This window comes from Miscanthus floridulus, chromosome 3 (assembly GCF_019320115.1).
Source record: "Miscanthus floridulus cultivar M001 chromosome 3, ASM1932011v1, whole genome shotgun sequence".
NCBI lineage: Eukaryota > Viridiplantae > Streptophyta > Magnoliopsida > Poales > Poaceae > Miscanthus > Miscanthus floridulus.
This window is the reverse complement of record NC_089582.1, coordinates 30,962,182-30,974,803: the sequence shown is the minus strand read 5'-3', so window position 1 is coordinate 30,974,803 and position 12,622 is coordinate 30,962,182. Positions and strand designations below refer to the sequence as shown.

Here is a 12,622-nt window from a genome sequence, read left to right as displayed (position 1 = left end):
CGAATTTGATTCGAACGGGGGGATTTAGGGGGGGATTTCTGAATCCTAGGAGCTGTCCGCACTTGAGCTCGTCAGCTCGGTGTCGGGATATTTCACTTTTTTCCACTCTTATGATTGGCACGAGCTTAATTGCCAGCTTTCTACGTGGTCCTAATTTTTTGCCCCCAAACTGACCAAAACTTTTAGTTTGTAGACATTTTGGCTGCGTGGCACGCCCAGTCAGCTTGCCAACATGGCAGGTGCATGCAAAAAGACCTCGCTGCCCCTTGCCTTATCCCTTAACCATGTGGGCTCGCTCCCCGTATCCCCAGCCACCCCCATTCTTCTTCTTCTCCCTCGCGCTGAGGAGCGGCGCGAGGAGATCCGACGGCGCGGCACGAGGATCTGTAGCGTTCGGCAAAAGCAAGGCCGACGGTGCTCGTGGATGTAGGTGTACCTTCCTCTCCTCTCTTCCCCCTCTTGTCTCCTCTGTGGTTCTAGTTGCCACCTAGGGTTCGATGTGGTTAGGGTTTTTATTTTGTTTGCGGTCATTAAAGTTCATGGTTTGTGCGTTACTGCGCTTCGTAGGTAGTGGATTTGTTCGTCTTGCAGAATGAAGTCGTTAGATTGCCCTCCTTGGTAAGTAGGATATTGTATGGATTGTATTCGCTGTGATGGCTGTGGAGTTGGATCAATTCTAATTCCAAACTGTTTTCATTGTCGACATGTGCCAGGATTGATCCTAGCAATGCGTTTAGAATTGTTGTTGAATGTGCTAAGTTCACTACCAATCTGGAGTATGGGCCACTAGAAATGGAAGATTCAAGGCATGATGTCTGGTTTGACAATAGGTCTGTGTTCAATCTAAGTAACTTTGTCGAGGAAATGGCTAGCAATATTATCTAGGGGCCTAGTCAGTAGCTGATTGTGTGGGGAGTTGATATAGAAAGTGGGACTGAGTGGAAGATAACAACTGACAAGCAGTTTGTTGAGATGGTGGGGGGCTAGGATAGATGTTAAGCTGTTGTATCTTGCCTATGAGGTCAGGGAAAAGGGTCAATCGGCACCAGCTAGGCATAATGCTAGTGGCCATGCAACATCTAGGGTTACTGCCCAATCTATAGCACAGTCAGAAGCAGCTGATGATACAGCTATGTCTCCAAAAGCTAAAACTTTCAGTGCACCAGAACCTGCTATTGATTGGAGCACTCTAACCATAATACCCAGTGATGATCAAGATGGTGAGGCTACTATGTTGGCTGATGAAGATGCAGTATTTGAGGCATATGGGTTCAAAGCTGCAAAAGAGGAAGCAGCAGCTACTGTAGCTAAAGAAGTTTCTATCCCATCTATCCCACCAGAGATCTAGCAAGAAATGGAGGAAACAGCTATCCCTATTGATGACAAAGCTAGTTCAGAGCCACTTATTGACTAGGATAGGGACAATCCAGATATGGATGTTGGAGCCATTTATCCCTCAATGCCTGAGTTCAGACTTGCAGTTAGGCAGCATGCAATTATTGAGGAGTTTGAGTTGCACACCGAGAAATCAGACAAGAAAAGGTTCAGGGGTTGCTGTAATGCCAAAGGATGTCCTTGGAGGATTAGAGCTAAAACACAGTTTGATGGCAGTGTCAGGGTACATATTTTTTTGTTTGTATCTTGTAATTTGTTACTTACACTTGAGCATCACCATCCCTTTACTAATATTGGTGGACTTATAGTCAATATGTTTGCATGTGCAGGTACAGATAAATGACAGGGAGCATAATTGTCCATCAATAAGTAGAGTTGAAGGTAGGATGGCATCTCAAGCATGGGTTGCAGAAAGGGTTATTCCACTCTTGAAGAGGAAACTAGGGTTGGGTGCAAAGGAAGTGAAAGCTGAGCTAGAAGAGAAATACAAAATCCAGATACCCTACCAGACTGTGTGGTATGGAAGGCAAAGAGTTTCTGACATTTTATTTGGTAAGTGGGATGATTCTTATGATTGGTTATATAGGTTCAAAGCTGAGGTAGAGCTTAGATCCCCTGGAAGTGTTGTTGAGATAGGTACAGTGGAAGTAAATGTGCAAATTCATTTTAGCAAATTTTTCTATGCATTCAAGGCTAGCATTGATGGGTTTTTACAAGGTTGTAGGCCTTACATTAGCATAGACTCCACTGCCCTCAATGGGCAGTGGAATGGGCACATGCCTGCTGCCAATGCTATTGATGGACATAATTGGATGTTCCATATAGCATTTGGTTTGTTTGATGGAGAAACCAAGGAAAATTAGACATGGTTCATGGAAAAATTGAGAGATGCATTAGACCCAATGGACAAATTAGCAGCCTGTACATATGCTTGTAAAGGATTAGAGGCTGCTGTGAAGACTGTTTTCCCTCAAGCTGAACATAGGGAGTGCTTCAAGCATCTAATGGACAACATGAAGAAGAAATTTAGAGGTGCAATTTATTCCAAGTACATGTGGCCTGCTGCCAGGGCCTATCTCCTTGACAAACATGAGTATTTCATGAGCAAGGTCATCGCTGCTTCTGCTGCAGTGTTGCCATGGCTAAATGAGCATCACAACTTGCTGTGGGCCAGATCCAAGTTCTTACCTGACATCAAATGTGACTACATCAACAACAACTTGGCTGAATCCTAGAATTCATGGATCAAGGAGCGCAAAGATCTTCCTGTATATGCCTTAGCTAATGCTATTACGGAGCAAACATTGAAGTTATTTGCAAAGTGGACTATATCTAGAGCTCTGAAGGGAACTATACTGTCTGCTATGGTTCATCAGATGAATGCTACATCAAAAGGATTGGGGCACAAAAGGGGATAGAAACCAAGCAGAGGTGTCAGTAGTGTACAAAGATGAAGAAGTGAGAAGACATGTTGTGTACCTATATCAGAAAATATGCACTTATAGAGAATGGGAGGTCAATGGGAAGCCCTGCCATCATGCATTGGTAGTCATCACCACAGAGAGGAACCCAAACATGGAACAATACATAGACATGGCCTTCTCGGTTGAGAAATTTAAAGCTGCATATGCAGGAGTAATACCAAACATCACTGACAGGAATCAGTGGCCTCAAGTGGACAAAGGTTTCAAGTTGCAGCCACCAGTTGCCAAGCCGAAAAAGAAAACTGCTAGAAGGCTGAGAAAGAAAAGGATTTTATCTTGCTATGGTGAACTTGGGCACAGGAAAGGAAGCTCCAACTGTCCCCTAACTGGCACTAAGAAAAGGTATCACTCTAACCAAATTTACATTATTGTTGTACTAATAATCTATATTAACTAATTGAAAATGTAGGAAAATGACTAAAAAGACTAAATCAATAGTGGGGGGAAGAAGGCGAAGACTGATGCACCCAAGGAAGGTTCTTCATCCAAGCAACCTTCTCCCTCCAAGCCAGCTCTAAATACTCCAAGAACAAGGGCAGCAGCTGCTAGGGAAGCAACAGCCGTGGCTGCCCAGGCAGCTATGGCAGCGGCAGCTAAAGCTGAATCTCAAGCACAACCAACTCCAATTCCACCTGCTAAGAGATATGTTTCATCCAGTTTCCATGTTTCTGGTCCATATTATAGGTTCAATTACCTAACAATGCATCCCACGATCCAGGAGGTCACCCTTAGATGAGCCTGTACCACTAGAGATGGTTGCATGTGAAGATCACCCTGCACCTGCTAAGAAGATGACACCCAGGAAGAAACAGTTGGCTTCGAAGGTGAAGAAGGCCAGTCCAACCAAGACCTAATCTGTTTGATAAGCAAGAAGTCTGAATTTGGGCTATTTTGTAATGGCTATGTAGCCTTGAAAACCTGCAAACAATGGCTGCGTAATCTATTTTGTGCTGCCAGTACTGGCAAAAAACATGTAATGGCTGGGGATAATGGCTCTGTTGCCCTGCTGCTCTCATTAGCAATTGCTGAAGTTTGTTAGCTAGAAGACTGCAAACTTTAGTGCCTATGTTGCTGGAACATGTAATGGATGTGTTGCCTTACTCCTTTTATTGCAAACTGCATGTTTGTGGACAATTTTTCAAGCACTGTCATGTTCAGTTTGTAAACCACAACATGCAGCTGAATCAAATGCATTAGACATAACATGATCCATACATGAGGATGAGGTTCATAGGTACATTAGGTTCATAGGCATTTGCCAAATTACATATCACCTAAACACTACTTGATAAGGTACATAATCCCCACCAAGAACCAACACCAACGGCTTCACAATTGAGATCAAGTTCTCCATTTGTGATTGCATTTGCCTAGCACTGGATGGAATAGACTCTGCTTCAACCTCTCATTCTCCTTCATCATCAGTAGCCACATCGTGCAGTATCAGCTTGCCTAGCTCAACCAGCTTCTTCAGGTATTTCTTTTGCCATTCGAAAAAGGGATAGGTAGTTGGATCTAAAAACATATCAATGAAAATGACCTTCAAATTCACCAATGCAGATCCCAATCAGCAAAAAAAGGGAAAAATAGATAAGAAACGAGATCAGGCGCAAACAGATCTCACCCCTTATCGGGCACTTGAAGAAAACCCTACCATAGTTCTCCTCTGTCCATGCTCGTAGTTCGATGACCCGAGCCTGGCCACACTCATGGCACTGGATCAGCGGGAGCCCGATCTCATCTCCAACCAAGATGCGGCGCCTAGGGCAAACGACCGATCTAGCCGTCGGCCGAGAAGCCCTGCTCCCTTGCCTCGACGACTCTCCCCGCCAGCGAGGGGAAGACATGGCGCAGCGGATGGCGAGGTCAGCAAGGAGTGAGAGTGCACTGAAGAGTGTGGCGTTCAGATCCGCTGGTGGAGAAGAAGAGAAAGGAGTCGTTGGAGAAGAAGAATGGGGGCGGCTGGGGATACGGAGAGCGAGCCCACACGGTTAAGGGATAAGGCAAGGGGCAGCGAGGTCTTTTTGCGTGCACCTGCCATGCTGGCAAGCTGACTGGGCGTGCCACGTAGCCAAAATGTCTACAAACTGAAAGTTTTGGTCAGTTTGAGGGCAAAAAAATATTAGAACCGCATAGAAAGCTGGAATTGAGCTCATGCCCACCATAAGAGGGGCAAATAAGTTAAATATCCTAGTGTCCGTGGAGCCCAGAGGCTGGCCGCGGTGGGAGCCAGAGCAAATCTCGGTGGAGTGCGGACAACGTCGTGTATGATGTGGGTCAGTAGCATATTTGCCCATGCTAATGCTATGGGTCACATTAAGTCCAAAGTCAGTTCTATCAAATTTGAAGTACTAAGCTAATTGTGCTTTGTCAAAGCTGCTTCCATAGCACTGAACTAAGCACTGAAAGTTCTCAATGTTTTGCTAATACGACAATGCATTGCATAAACTGGTAAGAGAATGTTAGGAAAAATAAGCTTTAAAATCACTTGACATGAACCGAGAGATAAAAACAAGGCATTGCATTTACTATATGTTTCCATAGTTAAGGATAAAATGAAACTACACTGTCTTTCCATAGATAAGGCATTGCATTTACTATATGAAAATGACAGGTGCCTCACTCTTCTCTTTCAGTTCCCCAACAACACTGTCTTCCACCAAGGATGTTATGCTCTCTGCATGGCTCTTATGGATGATTCCAGAACTATGCAAAAACTGAACCATCGTCCATAGAGCACACACTTTCAGTGCTTATTTGTGAGAGCCGGTGATTCTGAGAAATAGGGAACATAACGAGCAAAATCGCTCCGGCATTTGTAATCTTTGAAAGTCACAATAACACTCACTTCCTTACGGTCCATGTTGTATGCTATCAGCTCACTGGTCAACTGCTGAAAAAAGAAAAGCACATTACAAACTTGATGAATGTCAACCACTTGATACTCTGGCGTGACTCCTGTTTCTCCAAAGATATCCAAAGAGTTCACAGTGCTCTTCAACACCCATTCCTGTGTATCATAATCCTGAAGAACCCATGTGGATAGTTTGTCGTTATTTTGATCAGTAGAATCTATAGTCACACAATGTAGGTGCCCTTGGTATTGCCCTAAATAACATGTAATGCTGTGCCTTTGGCTTCCATCAGCCATACCTGGCACAGTGATCATCCTTCTTGCCTTCCCTTGAATATCTACAACAAGTATGTGCTGTCTATCTGGGCCCCAAACTATCAAATGCAGGAAGCCATTAACAAAGGCACAATGATAGTCGAGAACCTCTAGTGTAAACTGATGATGCCAGCCTTCCAACTGTCCTTGCTCTTCTTGTTCATCAATTTGGTTTTGACTCCAGGTCCCAGTTTCAGACGAGTAAACATGCAACAACACTATCTCCATGTCCACATCGGGCATCTGGAACTGGACCAAGTGAAAGTGAGAGGATACCGCCGGATCAAAAGCCAAATAGGTGTGACTTAAGTGAAAGTGAGAGGATACCGCCGGATCAAAAGCCAAATAGGTGTGACTTAGCGTATCACAAGAGCCGCAAGCGGGCATGGCTGACCATTGCTTTGTGGTCGGGTTGCACACCATATATGTACCCACTGATAGGTCAGACGGCTCCTGACGGTTCCCCAAAAGGATAAGCCCGTTGCAGGAATCCAAGAAGACGAAGGTCTCGATCCCAGTCGGTTCCGTCAGGAAGGAGAAGGAAGGGTCGATGTCCAGAGGCACGGACCTCACTGTCAGGTCGATGAAACTGAAAATGATACGGGCCAACTTAGTGTCGTCAACCTCGGAGACCTCGCCCGTCTCGACGAACAGTCCTTGCATGGCTTGGGGCAGCTTCTTCCGGTGATCGGGGTCGGCAATGAGGTCGCACCAGGCTTTGGACACCCACTTGAAGCGGCAGACGGACTTGACAGGGACGCGGGAGAGGATCTCCACCAGGGGGTCGTCAGGGAGGCCGGACGCCGCGCCGGCGCTCGTCTTGGAGCAGCCCTCCATGCCTCCCTTCGAGAGCAGTCTCTGTGAAAAGTGGGGACCGGGATGGAGGTGAGGGGATGCGATGCGAGGGAAAAAATGCAGCAATGGGGAGGCAAAGGGGCCTTACCGGACACTGGAGATGGTCGTGATCGACGGCGCCGGCGCAGGGCGGTGCCGAGGCTGAAGATTCGAATTCGATTCGAGATTCGGGGGATTCTAAACCCTAGAGCCGCCCGCTCGTCAGGTCGGTGTCCGTGGCTGCGGCCGGAGCTAGAGCTAATGAGCACTCGGCGGAGTGCGGACAATGTCGTGTCTAGAGGAGTTTGGGCTTCATGTAAATTTAGATTTTGGACTGGGCCTGAAGCCTGAGTGATGGGCCGCAAAGTGGGCTGTCTCGTCTCTGTTCATTTGTGTACTAGCTAACTAGCTGTAGAGCCTGTCATTGAGTACCACGAGAAATTGAGAGAAATTCCTATAATTTGAAAAAAAAAAAAGCTTATATTAGACCAACTTATATTGAGTGATTGCTAAATTGACACCATCTCAGAATTCCTATAATTTTTTTAAAAAAATGCAATTTTATCGTCGTACCGTTGGACGCAAAATGGTGTGCAAAGGAGTACCACGAGAAATTGAGAGAAAAACATAGGCAATGTGATAACATACTGCCATGTGACATTAATTTATCTTCTACTTCACACTACTAGTACTGTATCCAAAAAAAGATAAAAATGCGCAACGTGAACATAGTACAGGCTCAGTACCGTGGAGGAGCTGGAATCATCTTCTGACGAATGTCTGACAACTCAATACAAATAGCACAACTCTTCAGTGCAACTCAGTATCCACACCACACAAACATCCAAGCCCGTCTAGCTAGCTCTCAAACAGAATCTAATCCCTGATTACATTAAAGATCGAGGCTAAATTAGCAAATGCAATCACAGCCTACGCAAGGCACACCAGGGAAGTAGCAATTTGTGAATGCAGCAGTTGAATCAGCTTATTCTAGTAACAAACAAAATGCATGTCATATGGAAGTTTTGTTTAAACATACATGCATAAGATTGGGCAGTAGTGTGGTCTCGAACCACAATTGAGAATGGAAGCAAGCAGTTGGATACACAGTTACACACTATGCTACAGCCATATGACTAGTACTACTACACAGCAAGAGACGGCCCTTAAAGCTGCCCTAGCCTACCGGTGTATACATCACCTTTGCCCCATGGCGATATAAGTAAATCTTCATGCAAGTCTTTGGTCCAGAGAGGCCCAGTAGCTCCTTACAAAGCTCCTCATCGACAGTTTCTTGAGGAACAAATTTTATATGAACTGATTTGAGCATTCTTGCCCATCCCAGTAGACGTTTCACAAATGCAAAATCATAATCTGATCCGTTAAATCCACAAATGTACAATTCCTGGAGAGAATTCAGGAAAAGCTACTCAGTTTCCCAGACTTCCTCCCCATGACAGAAACAACCCGGCAAACAAGAAGTTTTTTCCTGCGATGAGGAGCATGAACATAAGAATGGTGAACTTCTCGGCGAAAAGTATAAGAAAGTGGGAATCATTTAGATACGCAAGGCATCTGAACAACATATGGCAAATCTGCATATTAACATGATATCCATTGGTGTTAGCCAATTGCAGCAATGAGTTCGAGCTGCGAGAGAATTGCAGAAAACAAAATTTCCACAAAATTAGGGCGTACCCAGTGCAGAGAGCTCCCGCTCTGTGCGGGGTCTGGGGAAGGGTGTTAGTGGCAAGTCTTACCCTCGCCTGTGCAATGCGAGGAGACCGCGACTCGAACCCGGGACCTTCCGGTCACAGGCGGTAAGACTCTACCGCTTGCACCAGGCCCGCCTTTCAAAATTTCCACAAAATTACATAGAAATATGCCAATCACAAATAACATGCAATTGATAGATTTCTCTTTTTAGGGTTTTAACAGAGCCTTTAGCATGGCTCCATGAGAAGTACCATCAGCTTAAATACTAGACACTTCGTGTAAAATATACCGTCAGTTTGTACACCGGATGCCAGCGAGCAACATCTGCACTGGCACTTGCCCCTCCGTTCCTAAAAAGAATGGAATTCTAGCATAGTACTGAGTCAAACCATCATGTGTTTGACCAAGACTATACAAAAAAAGAAACAATTATTTATGATATCAAATAAGTATCACTAGATTCATTATGGAATATATTTTCATATTATAGCTATTTGGTGTCATAAGTATTGATAACTTTTTTTCTATACATTTAGTTAAACTTTATATAGTTTGACTAAGGAGAAAACTAGAATTGCATTCTTTCAAGGACGAAGGTAGTAATTTAGGACCCAAAGTAGAGCTGCAGCTTTTCATTGGTCTTTTTGGAGTAACATGCAGCTGCTAGAATATGTTCATACAATATATATCTTCTAGAAACAAACCATGAAGAAAATTAGAAAACTACATGTAATAACAAACTAACTCCTGAAGGTCACAATTGGTGAAGCATTAGTGTACTAAACAAAAATATTCCACCACTTTCCAAGAAATCAAAGTATTCGATAGCTGATATAGTAAGAATACCTTAATGACTTCCTGGATATTCAGAAACAGCCTTCTTATATTGGTAGAAATCTTAAGGAAATAGAATACGCAAGAGCCAATATGATGTCCATATGTTACTAAGAACAGGTGTAAGTTCTTAACCGGGGGCAAAGTCAGAGCTTCCATCAAGTACTCTATGTGAACCATGCTCTGCAAATTCATAAAAGGCCACAAGAAAATTTCATATGCAACAATACAGAAAACAACTTTATAGAATAACTGATTTTCTCACAAGGAATGACTTTTACAAATGCAGCAAAACTATTTTAGACTTGTTCTGCAGAGTAATGACACAGAAGATCTCTCTGGTAAAGAATCACAATTACTTGAGAACTACACAGTCACCCTATTTGGGCAATTGGGCCTAACTCCGAGTTGAAGGTGCCCCATCGAACACACTACCTCTACACTCTTGAATTCATGTCCTTGACCAAATATTACAACTATACCAGTGCATTAACGTGAACAGCCATATCTAAATCTGATGTTTGCATTCATGCCCATGTAAGGTCAAGTGTTATAATAGTTGGCATGACCACACACATTATGTTTGTACAACCGTACCTACAGCTGAAGGTCACTGTACCAGTCATTTTATTGATCAGTCAGTTAATTGGCTACATTAATATCTTTGAAGTAGTTTTTGTTACAAAAACATACACTTACTGACTGGTTGTATACTTGGCACTATTCAAATAAAAGAAAAGTTTGAAGACATATACTCACAGTTGGATAGTCGATCGTAATTCGAAGATCAGCGATATTCCTATAGCGCTGCAATAACATTGCATTGCCCAAATTGTACTGATGCTCAGGCAATCCATACGATGTATATGCAAAGAAGGATGTCGCCAATTCACGTAGCTGTGCCAGTTTGCCTAGCTGGACCGACCTTGGATCATATGCAGCAACCCACCAAAGCTTTTCCAGAACCGGAGCGGTGATGTCAGGGTTGACTCTTGAAGCACCAGATACGCAGTTCTCTTAGCATTGGTGACACAATGGTGAGCTGCTGCAACCCATCCAGAAATATGCAAATATATACTGAGGAGAGACTCTGAACAGATTGAAAGATGGGACACCCCTTGAGCATATTCGAGAGAGAGTAGCCGCAGAGAATGGCAGCGGGCCGACGGGAAGGTGTCGCCAATGTCAGAGGCGCCTTGGAAGCGGACGTGGCTCAGAACCATCACAGTGAGCTTCGTGAACACGCCCGACGGTGGAAGCGCGAGGCAAAGGTAACCTAAGTTGAGGAGAAGCCGTTGGGCCCTGTCGAAGCAGGGCAGCTCAATGGCGTCACTTATCACGGCCTCGGCCATCTCCTGATTCCTCCGATCCTCAGGTACCACATTGCCGAAAAAGAGCATGCTGGTGAGGCGGGGCGCGGCGAGACGGTGTACCGCGGTCATGTCCCCCGGATCGGCATCTTTGGCGACAATGCCCAGCATCAGGAGCGCGGGGCCCGAGTGTTGGGCGAGCGCCGCGCGGGCTGGTTGGGCGGGGAGCGGGGAACGCAGCGCTGGGAGATGCGCCAAGAGGCGGCGCCAGCGGTGGGAGCGGACCCTGGTCCGCGCGGCGGTAGCGGGCGAGGGCAGCGCGAGGGCCGGTTCGGCAGGCGGCGGGAAAAACAGCACTGGGAGGCGGCTGAGGATGAAGAGGAGGACGTCGTCGGGTAGCGTGCTGAGGCGGTCCTCCCCCTCGCCGCGGCCACCACCTTCGTTACCGCCGTCGGCGAGATCTGGGGGAGGGAGGGTTGGGGTAGGGCGGCGGTTTCCCCCGGATATGTAGAGCGCCGCCCGAAATTCCTCCCAAATGTCACACATCGGCAATTCAACGCCGCCGCCCCAAGATCACCTCCACCTCAGTTGTGTTGGATCTCTCTCTCGTCGCCGACGAGATCTGCCGTGGCGCTGCCGACCACGGAGACTTGGGGGGTTTTGGACGGAGGTGGATAGGCAAGCCAGCAATGTCGCCACTCGACACATACTCTGACAGACCTGCAGGCAAAAGAGCTCACAGAGACAGAGTGAGTAAAAAAAAACGAGAAGTCAACTGGTTTTAAATTTAACTAAATTAATATAAAAAGATAAAATCTATCTAGATTAGATAACATGGTAATAATAACTACTCTCTTTATCCATAAAAGAATGCAATTATAGTATTCGTGCTGATAAACTAAATTCAAGTTTAACTACGTTTATAGTAAATAGTACTAGCATTTATGTCTCTAAATAAATTTACTATAAAAATATATTCTATAACTCATCTAATGGTACTTGTGTTTGTATCAAAAATGTTTGTATCTTTTTTATAAAATTTAGTCATAGTTCAGAATGTTTGACTCATCGAAATCCGAGAATTGCATTCTTTTGTGGACGGGGGTAGTAAGTGATTTAAGAGCAGTCACCACTTAATTTTTTTAGCACTAAAATAGAGGATCTAGATCAAATCATCTCTCCACTCTATCTTCTTTCGTTTTTTTCCTCATCCTTGTCCAAAAATCCATCAAAAGTGTATTTCATTCCCGTCATCTTTTTTTATTATCGGTTGAACTCCCTCGTCACCATCGTCTCCTACCAACTCCGGTGACATCCCGCCGTCGCCTACAAGCACCGCCACACTAACCCGATGAAAGTTGTCAAGATATCTTCGTCATACCCCTGCCTTTGTCCTGCCCAACCGCCTTCCCCCCAGTGCCCCGCCGACGGCACCACCACCACCTTGCCCCACGACGCCCCCAAGCGCGCCACCGCCGTCGGGCCAGCCTTCTACGTTAGGAATCCTTTTAAGCCCGCCGAATTTAGGTAAGTGTAACACCTCGGGTGTTAGCCTTGCATAACTTGACTTGCATAACATGAGCATGATCATCACGCATTCATAAACAAGCATTTACACTTGAAACATTGAATCGAAACATATGAAACATTGCTTGTTATCTCGTGTTTCTTGGAACATATGCATATGATCATGTGCAAAGGAATGCAAGTGGGTAATGTTAGTCACTAAAACACCTTAGCTACACTTAGGTTAACAAAAGGAACCTTGTTCATGAAGGTCACCTTTCATGATCAAGCACTTAAGTAATATTACATGTGTTGACCTGGATAGCTCTATGAGTGACTACTATATGAAATGCTTAAATGACCTTGCAAATTGT

The 12,622-nt window shown here is 45.0% G+C and overlaps 1 protein-coding gene and 1 pseudogene across 3 annotated transcripts; one reads left to right on the top strand and one right to left on the bottom strand.

The window, feature by feature from the left end:
- Positions 1 to 592: 592 nt before the first annotated feature.
- Positions 593 to 2,630, top strand: LOC136543444 (uncharacterized; annotated as a pseudogene).
- A 2,761-nt stretch (positions 2,631 to 5,391) lies between these two features.
- Positions 5,392 to 11,424, bottom strand: LOC136545375 (putative F-box protein At1g19160). 3 transcript variants are annotated; one of them, XM_066537397.1, is made up of 6 exons: positions 10,192 to 11,424; positions 9,445 to 9,615; positions 8,888 to 9,007; positions 7,629 to 8,371; positions 6,992 to 7,336; positions 5,392 to 6,906 (listed from the first exon to the last, which is right to left on the bottom strand). In XM_066537397.1, the coding sequence occupies exon 6, from the start codon at positions 6,883 to 6,885 to the stop codon at positions 5,626 to 5,628; it is 1,260 nt and encodes a 419-aa protein (XP_066393494.1). In that variant the 5' UTR covers positions 6,886 to 6,906; positions 6,992 to 7,336; positions 7,629 to 8,371; positions 8,888 to 9,007; positions 9,445 to 9,615; positions 10,192 to 11,424; the 3' UTR covers positions 5,392 to 5,625. The 3 variants fall into 3 exon arrangements, with proteins under 3 accessions (XP_066393494.1, XP_066393493.1, XP_066393492.1); XM_066537396.1 differs by having other exon boundaries at positions 7,629 to 9,007; XM_066537395.1 differs by lacking the exon at positions 8,888 to 9,007.
- Between the last annotated feature and the right edge of the window lie 1,198 nt (positions 11,425 to 12,622).